The following is a 23,077-nucleotide window of genomic DNA, read 5'->3' as shown; positions in this document are numbered from 1 at the left end:
TATTTAGCAACGACTTCTAAATATTTAATTAAGATTTCTAAATATTTAGCAACGACTTCTAAATATTTAGCTAATATGCAAATTGAAAAAGGCTGAGGAGAACAGACGGTGGGTGTCTGAGAAGTCTTTAGAATGAGTCCAAAGATCGGGCATTGTGGATGTCTAAGGGGAGGGTGTTCCAGAGGGTGGGTTCGGCTCTGACAGTGAAGGCCCTGTCTCCTAGGTGCACCAGGAGTCTGGTGTGTGGTAATGACAGCAGGCCAGTGTCTGAGGACCAGAGGTTTCAGGACATGGTGTGTGGGTGTGAAGGGATTAATGACTTTTAATTTAACAAAGGGGGACACATATATAACCTTCATCACAATTATTATACCACCAACTTTAATTTTAAACATTTTTTAAACTGAAATACAAACAGTAATGCTTTATTTGAGGAGCATAAACAGAATAAAATCCTCTCACTGCAGCTTCAGAGTCCGCCTCGTGTTAGATGTGGTCTCTGGGTGGTTTCTGATGCTCACTCTACAAAGCAGGTACCTCTTCACATACTTCCTGAACATCTGGTCTCGTAGTCCGTAGACGATGGGGCTGAGGAAACGTGGCAGGATCTGCACGATGACGTAGCAGGCGAAGCGTACGGCCAGGTGCTGACTGGGCAGAATGTAGAGGAGACCCTGTTCAAACATGGGTCTGACGTACGTGAGCATACACAGCAGCAGCTGTAGACCGTGCAGCAGGATCGTGTTTCTGGCTTTTTTAATGCCTAAAGTTGCTCCTTTGGCAGCGAACAGAATCCTGAAATAAGTGTAGAAGAGTATGAGCCAAACGAAGGTGAGACAAACGATGTGCGACGCGTCCCTTTTTTGTAAACTGTACGTGCTTCTGAACACAAAATCTCTGGCACAAAACTGCCTGGAGAGAAAAAACTGAGGCTGCTCCGTGGCGAGCAGGATGAAGAGGTCCGGCAGGATGGAGAAAGAACTCACGACCCAGATCAGACCGATCAGGATGTAGGTTTTCTTCACCGTGCAGATGTGGGCGTGGCGGAGGGGGATACAGACGGCGATGTAGCACTCCACCGCCATGCCGGCCAGATTGAGCGGCGTGTTGAGGGTGGCGAGGATGGTGATGATGAGCAGGACGATGCAGAAGGACACGTTGATGGTGTACAGGGCGTAGCTGATGATGTGGAGGAGGGTGGACAGGATCAGCTGCATCATGTCGTTTAGCACCAGGTGGATGAAGAGGATGTAACGAGGGTTTGAAGTGAAGATCTGGAGGAGAGTGAACATCATTTACTTAAAGGACCAATCAGTGAGATGTGTAGTGAGCTAAATTATAAAGTGACCTCACTGTATGATCAGACATTAAGGAAACATGTTATGTTGAAGTACGATTGTCCCCAGGGTCCAAAATTATTTTTTTGACTCACCGGCCAAAATAACAAATTGTGTTTTTGTGTCCCATACACATCTGTTACAGCACATTTCATTGAGAAGTCACAGTTTCGATCATTTCATCAAATCAGGAAATTAAGAAATTGTAAAAAATATATTTGCTGGCCTTTATTTTTTTCTTAGTGTATTATTTGTAGGCAGTAGCATTTGGCGCTTGGCGGCTGTTAATTTCGGACCCTGGTTGTCCCCCCTCCCCAATCCCCCGCCGGCCTGCACTCACACTGCTCCAGGACTAACCGGGCCTGAGCGTCGTAACACAACACATGCATGACTTTATCATGAAGCGTGCTGAGAGACAAGACAGACAAACTAAAAAAAAAAGAAGAAAAAAAAAAAGGGACGCACAGTCAAGTCTGCTTCAGCACATTAGAGAACAAAAACAGAGATTCAGGGATTTCTCGGTAATTGAAGGCTGGGCTGCAGCACATCTCTTCCAACAGCGCCAGGGCCAAGCAAGTGAGAACGAAGAACTCCCACCAGTCAAACCAAATGGACTTTGGGGGTCAAGCACCCTTGGCTGGGCATGCTACAGAATGCCTTGTGTGAGTGTGCACTGACTGAATACAGATTTAAAAGGTTTCTATAGAAAAATAACTGAATTCATAAAATAAAACATCAAGTTTAAAGTTCCTTCAGATTCTTCATCAACTTTTTGTCTTACTTTTCTGCAGATCTTTTTCTGCTGATTCATCAGTTTGCTAAAATGATTCATGACCAGCTCATATCAAACATGTTTGCTAATGAAGATCGGATATTAACCTCAAATTAATGATCAAAGCTAACTTCTTAGATGTTCAGCATTTCTGTAAATGAAATCATAAATCTGATCATGTCTAGCTGAAATAAGTCAAATAAATCACAAGCTTCATGACACATTTTCAGTGTTTAAATAATAAGAAAATAATATTCATATCACCTTATGATGCCAAATACCTGACAGAAACATTCTATCTTTACTGCAGACTTTTTGATGCTTTAACTCAGGGTCTTAGGGTAGATTTTCCTTTCTAAAAAAAGTGAGCAAATATTTTTGTTATCATTTCTCAATTTCCTGATCTGATCAAATTATCCAATCCATAACTTAAATCTGTGACTCATCAGAACACAATTCCTTCAGAACTCAAAACAATTGTGAGTGCGACACAAAAACACAATTTGTTATTTCAGCCGGTAAATTATGTGCTTGGCCCGAGAATTATTTCATCTACCCGCCACCTTGGCCGGTGAGTGAAAACTTTATTTTCTGACCCTACTTTAACTTCAGTTTGTTTCATTTATTCCTAATCTGCTGATTTCTAAACTATTCTAACAGGACGCATTTAATCATTTACTCATGTTTCGCTCATGATTATTGGCTATTTACCTCAGATAAACGATAAACTGCATCAATCAAACAGAAGCTTTAAGACACATTTGTCGTATTTATGACTAAAATATGAAAATAAAAACATGTTTATTTAACTGGATGATGCTAATACATAATGTTGATTCTACTGCAGATGTTTCTTATTCTCATCCTTGTCTTTAACACAACCTGCCGATAGCTTTCCTATTTAAACAAGGGAATGGAAGTCCTTCCCTTTTATCATCTTTATATTTTCAAGTTAACAACAAAGTAAGAGAGAAGACAGAGAGGGAGGCAGACAGACAGATGGAGCCTGTTTGACATGTTTCATACCTGGTGCTTCCTGAAGGTGTGCACCAGCGTACCGTTGATGTAGTTGATGCAGATGCAGAGCGCTGTGACGATCACATTCTTGGTCACAGCGGTGGTGAACATGTCCCGCTGGTTTCCACCCGCAGGCAAAGAGGTGTTCAGGGATGAGAAATTCATGTCTGAAATGTTGCCAAATCTGAGCCGTCTGAATCATTTGCTGTTTCAGGATGACACAAGCATCAACAAACATTCAGAATGAAACATTCAGAAAACTCTGCAAAGAGACTCACAGATCCTCTGAACACATTCTTGTCTTCTAAATCTGAGATTCCTCTAAAACACAAGTATGATCTGAGAAATGTAATCAGCTACTGCATGTCAGCTTTAGCATCGCTCCTCAGCTGACCTTTAACTCCATGTGGAGAGCTTTCTGTACATTACTGAAATGGAGGCTCTGATTAAACACTCTATCAGTACAGGAGTGACAGAAACTACAACTCAGCAATATTCCTCCATCATTAACCCTTAACTGAATGAAGAACATACAGTAATCTAACACAATGACAAACACATCATCACAGTTTCCCCCTCAGTCTAAAGCAGAAATAACAGGAATCAGGACACGAGTGTACGTACCAGCAGGATGCCCCTCACCGCCCTGCTGCTCCTCTGTGGAGGCAGAGAGTTTATATACTCAGAGTGAAGACATTTGGGATTATGTTGTTGACCGATTTTGTGTGTGAGGGTGTGGATAGGGATGATCATTCTCTGGATTTATTGACCTGAAAAGTTGACAAACGCTTCCCTGTTCGTTTTCAATTAAATCAATTATCTTCATTAGCTTTTGATTATGTCATGACTTCTTTTTATCATCTGTTGACCTTGTGTCTCTGCTGATCAGTACAGCAATGTGCTCAGATCATGTTTTTTTAAATTTAAATCGGCTTCACGTGACCTCAGGAGAGCTCAAGGCTTCTGCTCTGCTTTTTCCATCTGATTGTTCAGTTGTTCACAGTTGATCACACAGGTGGTATATCATCAGATTTTTACCAGTGCTGTCAATCGATAAACAAATTAACGTGTGGATACTCATGTTTAATTTTCATAAAGTTTCAAAATACTGAAAAGATGCCACATATATGTTTAAAGAAAACTTTTAGCAGCCTGTTGCAACAGAGCCCAAATAACTGATTTAGGATTTACTTCTGGCTTTATCAGATTTCAATTGGGGCCCTGCAGGCCACTCTCAAGTATTTTCTAGTTTGATCCAGCAGAGGGCGCTCAACTTGACCATGACATGCACTCTTGACCTCAGTAAGTGAAGACAGTAATGTTGTGGCAAAAGCAACGGGTTGATTGGGAGATGCAGACTGACATGAGGGAGACTCGTCTGTATGCAGACAACTCTCCAAGCTGGCTCACAAATATTAGTGTGCACCAGTAACGTCAGTGAACTCTGAACAGGTGTTCCCATCAGCAGGTTAGACGTTCGAGGTTAGTAAATAAAAATAGAGCTGCACTTGATCCTCATCGAATTATTTTTTGTTGCTGGCGAATAATTTTAAAGGTCTTGTATTATGCAAAATCTTCTTCACCATGTTTATCTAACCAAGTCCGTTTACAAACTCCCCAATGATGAGAAAAGTCCATCCTCTCCGTCTTCTGCCTGCTCAACTTTTCAGAAAATGTGTGCTCAAACAGGCCGTTTGGAGATTTTCACAAAGGGCAGTAATTAAATGAATTTAAAGGAGAGATAAAGGAGCAACACGTAGTGTTTAAAACAGGGACTGCAGTCTAAATTCTAAACATTGTAGAGAGCTGCCCCCCCCCCCCCCCCCTCTAGAGTAGATGCTCACTCAGGTCACCATGTGGTGGACTCTGAAGCTTCAGTGTTTATCCAGCTCTGCATGGGTCTGTAAACCTTTCTGTGTTCTAACCTCTCTCCATTTTTCAAAAACATCTCCAATATTGATCCTAGTTTGAGCACGTTTCTGCTCGTGGAGCTTATTAGAAACATGCTGCTTGTTAGTACGTATGTTCAGGGATTCATTCATCTTGATAATTTTGTGGACATATCTTTAAATTGTATCAACCATCTCACAGTAATTCTACTTTTGGGTCTGTCAAGCTGTAACCTTATATGGGTGAAGCACCTAAGTAGTAGCAGATCTATAAATGGAGAGGAGCCAACTATATGTTGTCAGCAACTGTTTGCTAGACAGAGAGTCTACATCTGTTACGTATACAAATCAGTATCATGTCATCTTTATTGTTTTATAGTGATGTACCCAAATGGGAAGGAATTTGTGGGCTGTACCTTCTAGCAGAATATAAGCAACACTGCGTGATGAAGACTATGCCACTTGGCCATTTTGCCATTTTGCCATTTTGCCCATGATGGCCACTTTGCCAATGATTGTCAATGGTTGTGAGATCTTGGTCAGCATGGGTCAGCGATGGTCTGCACTTTGTCAGCCATGTGTGTTGTGTTTCTGTGTTGTCTGACCATGGCTGAATAAATCTAAGCTGATCCACAGTCTGTTTCACGTTTTCATAATTGTCCATCTCATACAGAAATAACCCCCACCTAACACAGAGGCTTTTTAGGTCGGGTACAATCACTTCTATCTGAACCACTTCTCTTGCCCGCTTCCATCGCTGCAACACCTGTTGACCTGATAACTGCTCTCATATCTGACAAACTGAGGGTGTCCAAAACGGCCGTGTGGGGGCGTGTCTTAAAAGCGCCTACCTTCTCTGGTCCAAACAAATCCAGAGCATTCAGGAGCAGAATCTAAAGTTAGAAGGAGGACATACTGGCTGCTGCATTGTTGTCAGAGAAGCCAGCACTTCAACATAGCATGTTTCCTTAATGATCAGAGAGTAAGATACCTTTATCATCTCACTCTCTACACATCTCACTGATTGGACCTTAAATGTAAACAAGACTTACATTTCCTGCTCATGTTAGATTTTACATTTCAGGTTGAAAAGAAGGAAACAGCTTCTTGTTGGATTAACACGATTTTGAGATTAAAGCCACAATTTGAAAAAGGAAAAAAATCAAACTTCAACTGAACATGTGGTTCATTTTTTATTTGTTGCAGCATCACAGTCCATTTGAAAACAGCTTTGAAACCACAAAGGGTGTTGAAGAAAATTGTGATTAAAGCAGGCTTCTCTTTTTGTTTTTAATGCACAGTGTCAGATCAGATCAGTTCATCCATCAGTCCATTATCTATACCGCTTCATCCCATCCGGGGTCGCAGGGGGTTTGAAGCCAATCCCAGCTGTCATTGGGCGAGAGGCGGGATACACCCTGGACTGTTCAGAAGTCAATAGGTTCAGTTCATATCAAATCAATTTAAATTGATTTAAACATGTAAAACAGAGGACAGACAGAAAATTATCATTCAATAAATGTCTGCAGACATGGAAGACATGTCTGGAGTGGGAGGTAGAGATGCACCGATACCAATATTCGAAATAATAATTTAGCCGATTACCGACTTCTCTTGTTGTCAGACTCCCACAATGCCTCCTTTTTCTCTGAAGTATGACGATGAAAAAACAAGTCAGAGTTTGCCAAATAAGTGACTTCATCATCTGCTCAATAAAGAACCTCGTCTCTGAATGAATAGTTAGGTGTACAAGATGTCAGAATTTAATCAACATCGGTGAGTGACATCAGGTCATGCCATGTTATTTGATGTCTGTCAACAGGGCCGATATCGGCTGATACCGATGTTGAACCCATACATCGGTGCACCCCTAGTGGGCAGAAGGTTAAATGACCAAAGTCTATCCCAGCAGATTATATAATGAACTCTAGCTTATTAATGATTTTATTTTAGCTGCAGGCGGGGGTTGATGCTTCGTCTCACTGAACACAGAATGTACATTTTCAAATGCTGTCTGAACATCTTGTCTCGTAGGCCGTACACGATGGGACTGATGAACCGGGGAAGGATCTGGATAATGATGTAGGACACAAAGAGTACATGCACATAATATTTAGGAAACCAGGTCAACAGAGCCTTTTTGAACACATGACCTACAAAGGTTAGCATAGCCAACAGCAGCTGGAAACCATGGAGCAGGATTGTATTACTGGCCTTCTTTGCATCTCCATCAGCTCCTTTAGCCACTGTGAAGATCATAAAGTACGTGTAGAAGAGTGTGAGCCAAACACCAATCAGGTATATGATGTAAACATCCTTCTTTTGCACATGTATGCGATGTGTGAACAGGTTGTCCTTCTCACAGAAAATGGCCGAATGAAACACCTGCACAGGCTCAGTTGCCAGAAAGATGAAGACGTCGAGCAGTGTAGTGACGGCACTCAGGGCCCAAATCCCACCAATCAGAGCATATGTTCTTCTGATAGTACACAACTCAGCGTGTCTCAGAGGTAAACAAACAGCGATGTAGCACTCCATCGCCATGACGGCTAAATTTAGCGGAGTGTTGAGAGTGGTGAAGACAGCCATCGTTACGATGAGGCAGCAGAGTGAAGCATTAATTCTGTAGAAGATATAACTTAAGACAAACAGGCTTATTGTTGTAGTGAGCTGGATCATATCGTTCACCACCAGGTGGATGAAGAGGATGTAACGGGGATTCATGTAGAATACCTAAAGGAGAGAAGAAGACAAAAGTTATCCAGGCCATCCTGCACGCTCAGTGACCAAAGAGCCCCGCCCCCTCCTCGTGTCAGAGTGGGTGTCGGTGTTTACAATCATGGGCTTTGTGCTGAAATGCTTTAGCTCGGTGTCACTTGAGCCCAGGGCAGCGCGGTTAGCATCTCCATTTCAGCAGTTCTACCTGCTGAAGGTGTTTCACCTGATGTCTCGTTGTCTTCAGTCCAAGATGATTTAAAGTAACGGGCTGTGGCGGTGACTTGTTGTCAAAGGAGCAGCTGTAAATGCTGTTGCTCCCGACAGAGTAATAGAAAATCAACAAATTCTTTCCATGAAAGACCCTATTTACTATCTTTGAAATGCTTTTATTTTGAAGCAGCCGGACCAGGAAATAGGATGTTTTCAGCAGGAGCTACTTAAAAAACTCAGAAAGTACAAACACAGGAGAGAAACAAAACTCCTATAGGCGCCATAATGCATATTTTTACCTCAGTTGATTATTTGTTATGTTATGCTCCTTTATATGGGTTTGATAGGATTTCCGGTAATTAGCAGTGGGCGTGGCTTACCTTATTTTTACCTGTGCATTAGGGGTGAGGGGAGACTAGACAAAAAGAGTGAGTGGGTCTGAAACATTTCCTGTTGACTGTCATCATCATCATCTTTTGGACTTTTCGTTTAGAAATAGTTTTTCCCTGTTTTCTTTAATGAAGCTACAAACATATCTGAATGTCTTCACCTTAGTCTCTGTGTGACATTATCCAATCTAAGCTGCCACAGTAACTCCAAACCCCACAGCTTCAGTAAGAAGCTAACACACAGAGACATGTTTCTCTGGTCTAACTACCTGAACACATAATAAACTCTTTCTGTTTACGAGCCAGACAAACAGCATGTCAGTATATAGCTCAAACATTTCACTTCATAAAACAGCCTCATTCTTGAATACTATAGGCTTGATTATGAAATAATATGTTCTTACACAATACTGCTGAACATAAAGTGGCTGATTTAAATAAAAAAAAGAGTAGCTGGTAGATTTCTGAATCCACCAGTCACGGTGGCAGGTAGATAGAAAAGGTCATTTCCAACCCCGATGTTGAAGCAGAGGTGGACTGATCAGAGAGAGCGGGACATGTTTCCCCTGCACCTTAAGGGCTCACAGGACAATAAAGACAGCAGTGATGACAAATGAAAATGTCTAGGTCTGCAACATGGTGCATTCAGTGTTCTCTGTCTCTTTGCATGAAAGACCTCAGTTAAAAGCCAGAACAATACAGATAACCTTCAGAGTAGAGATGGGACCGATCCGATCTTATATCGGTATCTGGTCCAATATTGAAGTCATTTATGTATCAGATATGGGACTGACTGCACCGATCAACATCACTGATCAAGAAATATGGTCGGGCTCTTCAGACATTCTCAGCTCACTGAGTCTCATTTTGAAGATATTCAGACTGAACTGAGAGAAGTGTCCACAAACCGTCTCCATGACGACGATCAGATGAGATGGAACCGCTCCTTCTTTATGTTAAGTACACATTTTACACTTCAGTTAAAAAGATTTAATTTGAAAAACTTGACAGCTGTTGCTACTTCCTGTTTGTATGTCAAGCCAGCACAATGCAACGAACTGCTGGGTTTACTCCAGCTTTGTGTAGCCTCACACATAATACCAAAAACAACTGTTGGAGCCATGGATTGGTGTAATTGTCTTATAGTAATAGTAATGATATAAGATATCAGAATCAGAATCAGATTGGAACTGAAAACATGTGGATCTCTATTTCAGACAACTAGCATAAATCTTCAGCTGAATTTTCACACCCAAAAAGATTGATTCCTCAAATCTCTATACGAGTCAAAAACCATCCTCAGTTTACACTAAAATCACAAACAACAACAACAATCTCAGTGAGGAGTGCTTTCCATCTTTTAATCTCTGAGGCCTCCTTTAGGTCTCGACTAAGACAGTCTGTTTTATCTTTAAATAGACCTGCTTGCTGTAGATTTATTCTTATGCACTTGAAAAAGGCCACTCCAGAAATAAGTTAAAAAAAATTAACACAAGATATTTTTTGCTTGTAATAAGCAAAAAAATCTGCCAATGGAACAAGTGAAAATTCACTTGATAAGATATCTTGAAATAAAACATTAGATTTAAGCTTTACAAGATAAGAGAGATCTTGAAAATAGCTGGGAAAACTCATTCTTAGCCATATTTTTCAAGTATTATGACGTTTTGTGTCTCATAATAAGCTTAGAATGCTCAAAATTTGTATTTTTCCTCTCAAAAGTAGCATGTTGTCCTCTTCGTTTGAAGTCTATTAAACTCATTTTTAGTTCTATAATAGTGACACTGTTCTAGATTTAAGTCCACAACCGACTTGACATAAGATTAGAAATTGGCATTTTGAGACAAAATGTCTTGAAGTTAGCATTGCTTACTAGTATTAGGCATTGCTTTTTTTGCCATAATTTTCCAACCCGTAATCATTTCAAGTGTATCTACCTTATTGTAAGCTCTACAATAGTAATACTGTTCTAGATTCAAGACATTCAAATACTTCTTACAAAACAGAAAAAATGAAAACTAGTTTTGCATTAATCCAACACATTTATTTTGTGTTTATACAGCAAAAAGTCCCATAAACTGAGGACTACATAAAGAAAGACATTTTCTTTTTATAAACATTTTGGCTCATTGTGTGTATGGAACTGCAATATGTAAACATAGCAGAACAGTCCAAATATGTGAGCGAGTAGTTACGGTCGGATCCAAACATCTGACCCATGAGCCCCTCAAGACAAACTACTAGGCACACAAACTGCTCAGCCTCTGACATCCATTCTTAATACTAAGTGCTTATTATTGTAACATTCAAACTAAAAGGTTTCAATTACCATGAACATGTGACCAACTTGTCCCCGATACGCCAATGACCATTGTATTATTATTACTATTAAGCATGCACGATAATGGATTTTTTCCAATATCAGCTATGCTAACATTTTACAACTCAACTGGCCAATAACAGATACCGCTATGTTCAATTTTATCCCAACCTAAGTCAGTTAACACTTTCACATTAGAAAAGCCTAAATTAGCAACATCTGTTGAACAGACTGTTGCTAAATCTCAACATTAACTTAAAACTTGAAATGAACTTAAAGATAGGCACGACTGGACTGCATTGTTCAAACTAAACAAGATATGCAGTTTCAGTCTGTATAGTGAAAGACATGGCATTAACATTGTGCATTTAATCACAGAATAAACAACACTATATTTTTATCAGTTTGATATAACGGTGGATATCGGCATGTTGGTTGACATTGTCCTGTGCCCCTTATTAACACGGGGATAAATTCCAACCAAGAATCAAAAGCAATGAATGTGGACTGTAGTAGCCTTGTAGGGAGAGAGGAAGCACTTCTGACCACATCCACATCTGACCACTGGTTTTATTGGCCAATAAAAGCTCTCCACTCAGCCATGCTCTTCTTGTAAGATGATGTGAGATCTCTCTCATGACTTTTGTCCAAGAGGACCTCCATCTGTATGACTGAAAGCAGAGTGGCTACACACTTTGGGTACGTAAGGTGTAGTGTATAATAGTACGCCAAGAGGTATAAAGCACCCTCAGTAACTTTGTCTTTTGGAAACGTAGTTATTGGCACATCTCCTACCGCTAGGAGGCAGTTGGACGGACTCACAATCAGGACCGGACAGGAGAGAGGGCGCTTCTTCAAGTAGACATTAGGGTCTTCTTTTTCCTTTAACACACAACACAGACATCATTCTATAAGGATAATGCACTTCTGTTTCAAGGATCATTTTGGTATTTTGTAACCAGTACCCTCTGTAGTGTTTACAGCCTGAAGTGAAAACCAAGGCTAGGCTAGTCTTGCTTTTATTAGGGTGATAAAATCTGCTACCATGTGATGCATCCATTTTTGTACATATTGTGACATTGAGAGTCACAGACATGTAACCAGTGAAAATCATCTTTCCAAAAACAAGGCTTAGAACATACCGTATAGGAACAGAATCGTCAAAGGCATCACTTTCAGTTCTAATTTTTTTAATACTGCAACATTTTACACAGCTCACCTCAAGGACATGCGCCAGAGCCTCACTTGCATCCCGTACTCTCTTTGGAGGAGCAGACATGGAGGGGAACAGTGATGGCAGCACACGTAGGATCTCAAGAGCCTGTTTAGCTGTAAAGAAAAACATTCATTACTTGACAAAGTGCACATTGTCAAATCTGATTAAAGATATATAATAGATACAGTGCTTTAAAAAACAAACATTCAGCAAGTGACGGGATAGCCATCATAGATGAAAAAGGATGACAAGACACTAGTACATCTACTTGACAATTAACATACCTGAAGGTCCACCCTAAATACTGATCACTACACCAAACACCAAAACACCATTTCTTACCTTGGTCCATTCCCATTGAGGGTTTCAGCATCTTTTTCCATACACCGAAAAACTGCACCTTCTGGCAGAAGTCACACCCTTCCCTTCAGTTCATCGATGAAGCTGCCATTATCCCTATCCAAAATGCGTTGAAGCTCCTCCATCACCTATTAAATATACCAATACAGACGTTTGAATGTATCACTTAGGAGGAGGAAATTGGTATATTAAACATTATGGTTGTCATCATCATGCAGTCATTTCTGACTTACATGTCCAATGTCCTTGAAACAAGGATATGCTTCTAGAACTTTATCGTGTCTGTCCTCCTCGCGAATGGTATTTGAATCAATGAATGCTCTTCTAGCTACAAATTCCAAATCCAGGAGATGAGAGACATCTTGGTGGTTTGGATTTTTTCTTTTATACAATGTTTGTAGGGTCTTGTAGTGCTTGGCCAGGGTTGCTGGACTGGAAGTGTCTGGACTGTCAATATCTGCAGGCTTGTTTGCTGGAAGATACAAAAATACCTAATCAATGTGCCTCACTTTAAAAAACTTCATCTCATGTTGTTAAATGACAAAAGATGTGTCAAAAATCTGCCATAAAAAAATCATACATTTATAGAATACACTTTTAGGGAGTTTATTTTAAGAAACTTCAGTCCTGATCCTTACTACCAAATACTAATTCATTATTCTCATTTTTAACCATTTGAATGCGAGTTCATTTCAATAATGCAAAAAGCAAAAATTTAATTATTTTCTGTTTACTAAATGCATTATAACAACTTGCTATAAACACATATGGTCATGCAGTCAAATACAATTGCAATTAGCCACAAAAGTACACCCCTAAAAAAATTCACACACGCCCACCACACACAGCTAGGAGGCAGTTGGACAAACTCACTATCAGGACTGGACAGGGGAGAGGGTGCTTCTTCACTAAGGCTTCGGGGTCTTCTTTTTCCTTAAACACATAACAGACATCGTTCTGTCAGGATAATGTACTCTAAGGATCGTTACGGATGTGACATCTCGCTACCACAGCCAAACAGTGAGGACAATTGATTTTGATTTAGAAGTTTAGACTGTCAGAATAAAAATTTCAGTTGCTTATTATCAGAAGCCCTCAAATAATTTTAACAGTTCATTTCAGTTAATAGTGTAAGGAATCCAGCTAGCAGTCATTTAATTCAAGAAATCCCCTCGGTAAATTACATAATAGGTCCCTCATAGTTTTAGTTGACTTCTCAAGACAACACAAAACTGATGGTATAATGCCAGATTTCTGTTGAGTTAATTTCTAAAATAATATTAATGAATTGATAATAAAACAGCACCAATATAGTGTAAATGGCTATCCTCAGATGTCCATTTTAAAGCCTTTTACTTGGGTCATGTCAGGACTGTCATCTTGACTCAATAATGTTTTTTTTTTTAGTTTATCTGAAACATAAATACCTCACAGGGGAAATGTGTAAATGCAATGTTAAAACTCACCTTCTAGCTCATTTTGTTTACCGTTCCAGTCTGGGCTGCTACTCCCTTCTGTGGACCGATCCAGAATGATGGTTGAGTCACTTGACTCAATTTCATCTGTGTCTCTTGGCAGCTCAAGACGACGCCTCTTTGTAGAGCTGCAAAGATAAGTTAGTTCATCAATTAGTTGTCAACTATTAAATTAATCCATCGACTTTATTTGTATAGAACTTTTCATACAAACAAAATGTAACACAAAGTGCTTCGTACAATAAAAACCAAAATCGAAAGCAATCACTTTGTAGTCCTATAAAACACTAAAACAGGAGCACTCATTAAATACTGGAACTGAACAACACTATCGCAAGTAAGGAATCACTAGAGGCAGAACACTCAGTCACCTAGTACTTTGACATAGTTGATCATTTTGAGTCATTCCTTTCTTTTTTGTGTAAATTACTGTCCAATTATATTTCATCTTCTGAAATGTGAATATTTTCTAGTTTGTTTAGTCCTCTATGACCGTGAAATGAATATCTATAGGTTGTGGACAAAACAAGACATTTGAGGACGTAACCTTGAGCTTTCACAACTTTCTTACATTTTATTGATAAAACAACTGATCAATTAATCTTGAAAAATTATTAACAGATTTATCTTCAATGAAAATAATTAGTTGCAGCCTTACCTCTTTGACTGTCTCCCAGTAGTGTTTTTTGGGGGGGAGCTCACATTTTACAAACTTTTATATAGCTGTGCATACACAGTAACATGCACAAGACATTTAATAAATTTTTCAAATCGCTAATAAAAATGTCTTGACATGAAGCACTTTGGTCATCAACTGGATGCACTTCACTTACCCATGTATTCTTGATGCCTTCATCCTGCAGCATGGGGTGCTATTCTCTTTGCCATTGCTGTAATTTCTGGTTTTGATGGATATCTGTGTGATTCTCCATCGCTCTTCACCTTTCTTCGACAACTCAAAGTATTGCTGTCTGACTTGCTCAAGTTCGGTGTCGGTGTGCAATACATATTCTGGAAAGGATACCTTCACAACCTTTTCAGGGGTTGCGTACTTTGCAGGAGTTGCACTCACAGGACTGGATGTCTGTCGCATGGGTGATTCATTAATGGAGGAACTGCCGGTAATTTGGAGTCTTCTTGGCCAGTTTCCTGTAAAATAAAAGATAAAGAACTACTGCAAAAGGCAACTTTTCTTTTTCCCCCTGTGATAACACAAATTGCAATGTAGCAGTGTCAGCTCTGCACAAGTATAACTAAACGATCTGTTCCATTTCAGAGGTTGAATATCTCAACCAACTGAACTGAAATCAACTATATGAACACCTATCAATTCATCTATAAACCAGTATTTATTTATTAAGGAGAAATTATTGTTCATTAGTTATAAAAATGTGAAACACTCTTGCAAACAGATGTATATGCGTTATGACGCCATGAATATGCTTAGGTCAGACATGGAGGACTAGTCCTTGATGACATGCTCACTCCATTATTCCCTTTTTTTGACACAATGTGCTTTTAGCTCAATGTGCTGCTGATGACTTAAATACCACATCAAACGCATCCTACAACTCCTCACCCTCCAAATCGAACTTGTGACCTAATGTCACTTGACATTAGGTCACAGCTCCGCAATGAATGAAGCGCATAACCTACATTTGATTTCAAACACACAGTATGAGGCTCAGATTAACTCACCTTGGTTGAAAAGTGGATGAGAGATGCAGCAGGAGGTAGAGACACAAAACTGCAGTCCGGTCAGACAGTCTTTTACTCATCCATCCGCTGTTGTAAATGCATCCAAACTTAGTGAACAGTTATCCAATATTGAAATAGGTGTTGATTGTTGAAATCAGCAGGGTAAAAGCTAGTTAGCTAACTGGAGGAGTGATTAGCATTACTAATGATGCGTTCAAAGTGGGCTCAGTAAAATGACTATTAGGCAAAGGTATATAAAGTGTCATCATGATGTGTTCAAATGTAACTTCAAGAAAAATAAATTTAGGTACACTAAAATTAAATAGCTGTCATAACTTTTTTAGAGATGACTGTAACAGTTTTACATGTATAGTTTATTGTATATCGATTAGATGTATTTAAAGAAGATAAAATAATATACAGATGATTATAAAACAGGCTCAGGATAATAACTAGCTAGTGTATAAAAGGGTAGGATTAAATAAGTGTATCCTTTTTCCTACTCCCTTTCCTGCATTAAATAAAAAATGTCTATGTCCTTTCTTCCTTTCGCTTTATTTTTTCCCCTTTTTTCTTTTCTTGTTCATCTGTTTTCAAGTACTGTTTTATTTTATTTGCCATTTTAGTTGTGATTTTACATGTTTGAAATAATGACATGAGTCAGTAAAAATACACCCATCTTGTACCTTTATAGGGAGAAATCTATCTTACCCAGGTAGTTACTGTCAGATTGTCTGGTGTAGCTACCAACCAATGCCAATATTTTCATTTAATAAATATGTTTGTTGTTAATGTGTTTCAGAGTGGATTTCAAGAAGATGGTGAGGGTCACATGAATGTTGACCTTTCTAAACATGCAACTGCATTTCTTCTTCAAGCCAGAGAAACCCATCGACTGACACAGGTAATTTAAGCCATTCAAATTATTTAATTTAATTTAAGCAATTTAAGCCAATTCCAATGAATTGTTAGTAGCAAGCTTAAAAGCGATGCACTTTAACTGTAGAATGACTTAGGCACTGTTTAGACCTGGCATCTTGGCTGATCCAATCACAAGTGGACAGCTTAAGGTATGTCAGTTAAACACCTGACTTAAGAATGTGTCTTCAGCCAATTTCTAATGAATTTACATATTTTAATGTAAACATTGTCATCAAATTTTACATATTGTACGTTAAAAGCTGCAGAAGGCAATATTATTTAATTATAGTTTTGGTGGACGTAACTTAGTTTGATCATTGCATGTCACTAACAATATTGAATGGAAGGTTTTTTTTGTGTCCTTCCCAGAGAGCTGTTAACCAAATGGTGAGTGGAGTCCAGCAATATCAGGCTGCATTATTGGAGCACCTAAAACAGCAAATGAGTAATATGATTGAGAGACATTCTGGGGACCTGGATCAACTAAAGAGTGAGGCCATTGGAGTATTTGACCAGTTTGTGGACCCTTTCAGTCAAATTGCTTCTACCATTTGCAGGATAAGACCATCAAAGAACTGTTACAACCAGTTGAACCCGAGATTGTTGTCGCAAAACAAACAGTATGTTATATGAAACGTGGAGACTTCAGAGTTCTAACCATTAAGGACCATTGTTTTCATTATATACCATTGGTGAAAAGTTTGGAGCAGCTGCTATTACATCCAAGAATTCTTGCAATGATTGACGAGAGGCCACAGCCATGCAAGGATGGATTTTTTCAAGATTTTTAAGTCGCATCCACTGTTTTTGAAAGTTCCCACAGCATTGCAGTTGATTTTATATACAGATGAAATTGAGCTATGCAATCCTTTTGGATCTCGGGCGAACAAAAAACAGGTTGTTACTGATTTATTACACCTTAGGTAATATCAACCCTAAATACAGATCAAGACTTGCTGCCATCCGATTGCTTGCCATGGTAAAATCAAAAGATCTTTCCCGTTGTGGTATTGATGAGATATTTGAGAGGATTAACTGTGACTTAACTGAGCTGTCTGATGTTGTCCAGGATGTCACTGCAAAAGGTGAGAGGACAATTTATGGGGCACTTATGTCTGTGTGCGGAGACACTCTAGCTCAACACGAAGTGGCTGGATTTAAGGAAGGAGTAGGGTTTGCCTACAGTAAATGCAGGCACTGCGAATGCAACTTTGAAGACATGCAGAAACAATTTAATGAAGATATGTTTGTTAAAAGGACAATGGCAAGTCATAACATGCAATGTAATGACATTGAAAAGGCAACTACTGACTTTCTGAAAGACTGTCTAAAAACAACATATGGTATAAAAAGGAGAAGCAAATTAACAGAATTTCCTCAATTTAATATAATCAATCAAACCCCACAGGACATCATGCATGTTATTCTTGAAGGTGTTGCACCATATGAAATCAAATGTGTTTTTAAGCATCTTGTGCTTTCAGGGGATATGGACTTAGACACATTCAACAGTGCAATTATTTGTTTCCCTTATTCTCCTGTGGATGCGAGGGACAAGCCTTGCCCCATATCTGTCAATACACTGTCATCAAATGACAATAGATTGAAACAGTCAGCTGGGCAGATGCTGGTTTTGTTAAAGATCCTGCCATTTCTCATTGACAAAATTGGAGACAATGATTACACACAAATGCTACTTAAGTTGTTAGAGATAGTCAAAATTCTGTTTTCACCTATTATTGCTTTCTCAACTCTTTCAAGGCTGAAGCTTTTAATAGAACAACACTTAAAACATTTCAGACAACTGTTTCTGGATGCAAATATCATTCCTAAACAGCATTACTTGCTGCATCTTCCTTCTCAGATTAAGGCACTTGGTCCTGCAGTGAGGCATATGTGTATGCGCTTTGAGTCAAAGCATTGTTTTTTTTAAGCAGTGGGCTTTGAAAAGTAGTTTTAAGAATATTTGTAAATCTCTTCTGAAGCACAACCAACTTTATGAATGTAGTCAGAATGTGCATGAGAAACATCCTATTTTTTCAAGTGAAGTTGACATGGGCCCAGCCTCTGAGGTGAAAAATGTTCACTATGTTGAAGGAAAGATTAAAGACTTTTTAGGAATAGAGCAAATTGAACATTTAGTTTCAGTAAAGTGGATTATGCAACATGGAAATAAGCATACATGTGAAAAATCTTTGGTTATTTCTAATGTCATCACTGATACACCAGAGTTTGCACTTGTGAAAAACATCTATATTGTAAATGCGTCAGTGTATTGTTTTGAATGCCAACCTTTCTCTACAGCTGGGTGGAATGATCATTATTCAGCTTACGAGGTAGAAGTTCCTTACCTAGCTCAAGCCAATATTTTTGTGGATGCTAAAAGTCTTGTTGATTATACACCATACTACTATGTAAACTTCAATAATAACAAGTACATTCCAGTGAAGTATGATCTCACAGACATCATCAAACATCATTCTTGAGTCTGTAGAGAGTGTGGGTGTTTTTAAGCATTTTTGAATAATCTGGTGTAGTTTGTTCAGAGTGCAACAGAACAGAAAAGGAAACGTAATTCCAGCTTTTGCCTCTGTCTTTTTTTCCATATCACATGGACATGGTTTGATGGAAATGGCCACACTGTACTTAGGATAAGTCATCATGCAATGTGTGAGTTGTTGACCTGCAGACTTAAATAAAGCAATTTGTTTCTTAATCTTAATTCAAGCAAAGTCGGTTTCTTGAAACAAAGATGATTTATCTTAAACAAATAACTCAGCAGCTTAAAAACCTTATGACATGTCAATAAAAGCTTGTTTCATCTGAGATCTGACTCAAATCAAGATGTTTTCAAGATGATCCGTCTAGAAACAAGTTCAAATATCTTACTGAAATGTTACCGTTTAGGTAATTGTGTCTTATATTAAGTGTGATGAGATATTTTGACTAGAAATTAGAAGAATATACTTGGTAAGATTTTGAGTTTTTGCAGTGAAAGATTGAATGAAATAAAAATCATCTCTGCAATAACATCAGCAATAATAACTTTAAAAAATAAAGAATCGTTCTCACCTGGTGTTTTCTGAAGGTGTGAATCAGGGTCCCATTGATGTAGCTGATTGTCAGACCAACAGCCAGAAGAATCACATTTTTGACCACAGCAGTTTGGAACGAGTCTCGATATCTCTGGTCGCTCGACATGTTGAAGCCAGAAGAGTTCATGGAGTTAATGTGAGGATTGTGCACGTCTGTGTTACAGGAAGAACATGAACATGTGTAGGTCAGAGTCACTGAAAATCCACAGTTAGAATATACGACTAATCAGCTGATCAGAACCGTCCAATGATGGCTGTGATAGTTTTACATTGTTAACATGCTTTAACACACAGAAAAGTTCAAAGCCTAAATGGTTAACAGTTAAATAACCACACAGTAGACACAAATCTAAGAATGTCAAATCACATGAAATCCTTTAAATCCAATGAAAACATGAAGTGTTTACTGTCTGATTGTTTCAGCGACATGTTGAATTTAAAAGAGACTAAACTTTGGTAAATAAAGTTCAGTGTTGGGCATCACATGCAGATGTCCTTCACTGTGTTTTAAAAAAGCACAGACTTCACAATAAGACGTTGCATTAATGTGAGTATGGAATAGTTCCTCACCTGGATGTTTCACTTCAGCCTCCTCGCTCACCGACTGAGTGTGAAACAGTTCGATGGCTTTTTATTAGACAGGATGTCAGAGCTGATGTCACCCAGATGTTGTGGTCGTGTTTGTTTCAGGATGCATACGTGGTCATGGTAATTAATATTAAAAGTTGGATACAGATATCTGCATGGAAGTCAACATGTCGCTCAGCCAATAGATGGCTTTTATTGGAGCGTTTGTCCTTGACGCTCATAGTTAATGTGGAATGTTCAACAAAAAAAAAACTCAAAACATTGTATTTTTAAACCTGTTGAACCATGAAGCCAAAGTGCAAACTGTAGTACCTCAGGTGTCCACTCGGAGCTGGCTCCAAAAGGCCCAAAGTGCCATACACACCCATCAACGTGCCCGTTTTCACAGCAGAAGAAATGATATGGTAGGGTGAAGACGTTCTGTGTCTGGTCAACTAACTAGGGCTGAGTAAAAACATCAATGCATTGCAATATATTTATTCTGATTCAATATTGATCCAGAAAAATCTTCAATAATCAATAATTTCCGTTTTAATGAAGCCCCACTTCTGCGTCATTACAACAACAAAAAAATAGATGTCAGGATTTCCCTGAATCAAATTTGAATTGGAGAAATAATAACTGCAATGCATTTATGAATACATTTTTTAAACCCGCCCTACTAGCCACCACTTTATTATTATTATTACTTATACTTATTTCCTCTCTCTTCCCCGTTATACTCACATCATATTCACCATCGAGGACTTCTTTTATTTTCATGCTCAATTTAGCTCCCTTTACTATTATTATTATTTCTTATCTTTTTTTTAATAACTACCACATCCAGATGATTGTCTGTTCTTTGTTTGCCTTTTTGCTTTTATTTATTATTTATTCATTATTTCTCTCTTACTGTTGCTGCCATCCCGTGTCACCCAAAGTATTCTCCTCTGTCCTGTTAGCTAGCCTCTTATGTCTCTTATCATTAAATATTAAAAAAATAAAAAGTCGACAGAGAGAGCGGCACTTGCGTGCGATGGTTGGAACTCCAGAGTGACCGACCCCTATTTAACCATCATAAGTGGTAATCAGTGTCAAATGTTGTACAGACCGGAGTTATGCAGACGTCACACAGGAAGCAATATGGCGGACTTGTTAACAGAAGCAATGAATGAATGTTGAACGAGAAGAACCTTCAATGGTCACTGACAATGCTGCCAACATGCTACGTGCTATAAGACTGTTGGAGCGTGTGAGATGTCGGCTGCTCTGCTGTCGCACAGCTTCTTTGACCGAAGCACCTTAGCCAGTCGTGATAGAATAGGATAATACTTTATTGATACCCAGAGGGGAAATTCGGGCTTTGCAACAGCACAGACAATTAAGGTCAAAATACAAAATACACATTAAACAGAATAGATTAGTTAAGATAAATAAAAATAGGGGCTACAAGTACAAAATGAATGATGAAGTTAACTATGCAAGGACAGTATGTGCAGAAAATGGCAAGATAAAGTGACAGATCTGTGGTTCCTTCAAGAATTTAATGGTCTGGACACAAGATTTTTTTATTTGACTTTATTTTACCAGGAAAATATTCTCTTTGAGATACAAGATCTTTTTTTAAAGAGAGCCGGGCCGAGTCTGCACCCTCAAAGTTTCAGAATGAAGACAATAAAGAAATATTACATCAATCAATTGTAGCGTATTTAAATTATTAATGTTTAGAAGGATCTGAAAGGAACAAGGTCATGGCACAAATAGAAGGAGTCCCCTGCTTGGATAAAGTTGGGGTCTGAGAAAGTGACAGCAGGATCTGCTGCAGGTGCGCCTGAAGTAGAGTCTGGAGGCTCTGTCTTGGAGCATGGCCATGCAGTGCATTTGTGTACAGTCAGTGAAATCGACTCGACAAACCACTTCTTGGGTTAGAGTCGCAGCAGGGAAGAGTGTTATAATCTCTGATGGTGCTGTATGTACCACATGTACATTTTCATTGCCTGAAAGCACCTGTAGAGGAATATCCCCTATCACTGGAATTCTTAACTGTAAGTCATGGAATTCTGTACTGATCAACCAGCCCAGTGGGGTGGATTTAGGGATCAGGATGTCGTGCCGGGTTTTGTTTTGTACCAGCAGGTGTGTGGATCTGGAGCGGAGATCCATCAAGGGAGTGGCTTGAATGAAAAATAGAAGCGATGGTTGAAAGATCAACTGTGAGTGTGGGCGGCGTTGCCCTGGTTGGATGTTCAATCTTATGTACATCTCTGCCGTGTTGGCAGGTATGACCACACTAAGTTCGTTGACCACCTGACATGCCTCAGGAATGGATTGTCCTGATTTTGGGTTGTCAGTGTCTGGAGCCGCGTCATTACCGACAGTCTTGAGGGACCACAGCATCTTGTTAATGCTGTCGACTTGTACATTCATCCTGATGAGTAGGTCACTGCCTATGTAAGCTGGATGCGGAAGGTTGGGGATAACGAGGAAGCAATGGGTTAGCTCCTGGTGATTCCACCACACCTTTAAGGCACGTACGCCCTCAGAAGTCATGTTTACCTGTGAATGGGGCAATAGAGGAAAGTGTGTGGTACCTGGATAAAACATGATGTCAGGGTTAGCTTCCATCAAAGAGTTGAATAACTCTCTGCTAATGGCTGTCTGATTAGCCCACAGGGCTAAGGCCACTTCTTTAACAGGTGTGCCGTCAAGATTGATTCCTTGTTTCACTAATGGACAGTGTTCATTTGTCTCAGTGGGGTTAGTAAATGCACACAGAAAGTTCTCTTGCTGAGAGAGTGATTCGCTCGGGGACAGTTCGACTACAGGAGGTGTGTTTTTGATCACCCCATCGTCGACGTCCATTTCGGCAGTTGCCGCGAGTTGATCTTTGATCGATTCCAACTCGTCTCGTTTCTCTTGAAGGGCCTTTCCTAGCTCCTCCCTATCTTCCTTCTCTTCTTTTTCAGAAGGATTACTAGCATTTTGAAGCTCTGCGATGAGCCTTTCTGCCTTGCTTAGGGACTGGTCTGTCTCTCTAAGTTGCAGCTGGAGTGCGTTATTCTCCTGCTGAAGTTGTGCCACTATCTGTTG

At 39.3% G+C, this 23,077-nt stretch overlaps 2 protein-coding genes across 2 annotated transcripts; both read right to left on the bottom strand.

The window, feature by feature from the left end:
• Window positions 1-311: 311 nt before the first annotated feature.
• On the bottom strand, window positions 312-3,324 carry LOC110002352 (odorant receptor 131-2-like). Its single transcript, XM_020657954.2, has 2 exons — window positions 3,136-3,324; window positions 312-1,274 (listed from the first exon to the last, which is right to left on the bottom strand). Exons 1-2 carry the CDS (start codon window positions 3,289-3,291, stop codon window positions 459-461), a joined length of 972 nt encoding a protein of 323 aa, XP_020513610.1. The 5' UTR covers window positions 3,292-3,324; the 3' UTR covers window positions 312-458.
• A 3,635-nt stretch (window positions 3,325-6,959) lies between these two features.
• Window positions 6,960-22,537, bottom strand: LOC110002353 (odorant receptor 131-2-like). Its single transcript, XM_065955410.1, has 4 exons — window positions 22,248-22,537; window positions 22,054-22,133; window positions 19,395-19,570; window positions 6,960-7,748 (listed from the first exon to the last, which is right to left on the bottom strand). The coding sequence occupies exons 1-4, from the start codon at window positions 22,535-22,537 to the stop codon at window positions 6,960-6,962; spliced, it is 1,335 nt and encodes a 444-aa protein (XP_065811482.1).
• Between the last annotated feature and the right edge of the window lie 540 nt (window positions 22,538-23,077).

This window comes from Labrus bergylta, chromosome 5 (genome assembly GCF_963930695.1).
Source record: "Labrus bergylta chromosome 5, fLabBer1.1, whole genome shotgun sequence".
Taxonomy (NCBI): domain Eukaryota; kingdom Metazoa; phylum Chordata; class Actinopteri; order Labriformes; family Labridae; genus Labrus; species Labrus bergylta.
The sequence above is the reverse complement of the archived record's forward strand: the minus strand, read 5'-3'. Positions and strand labels throughout refer to the sequence as shown.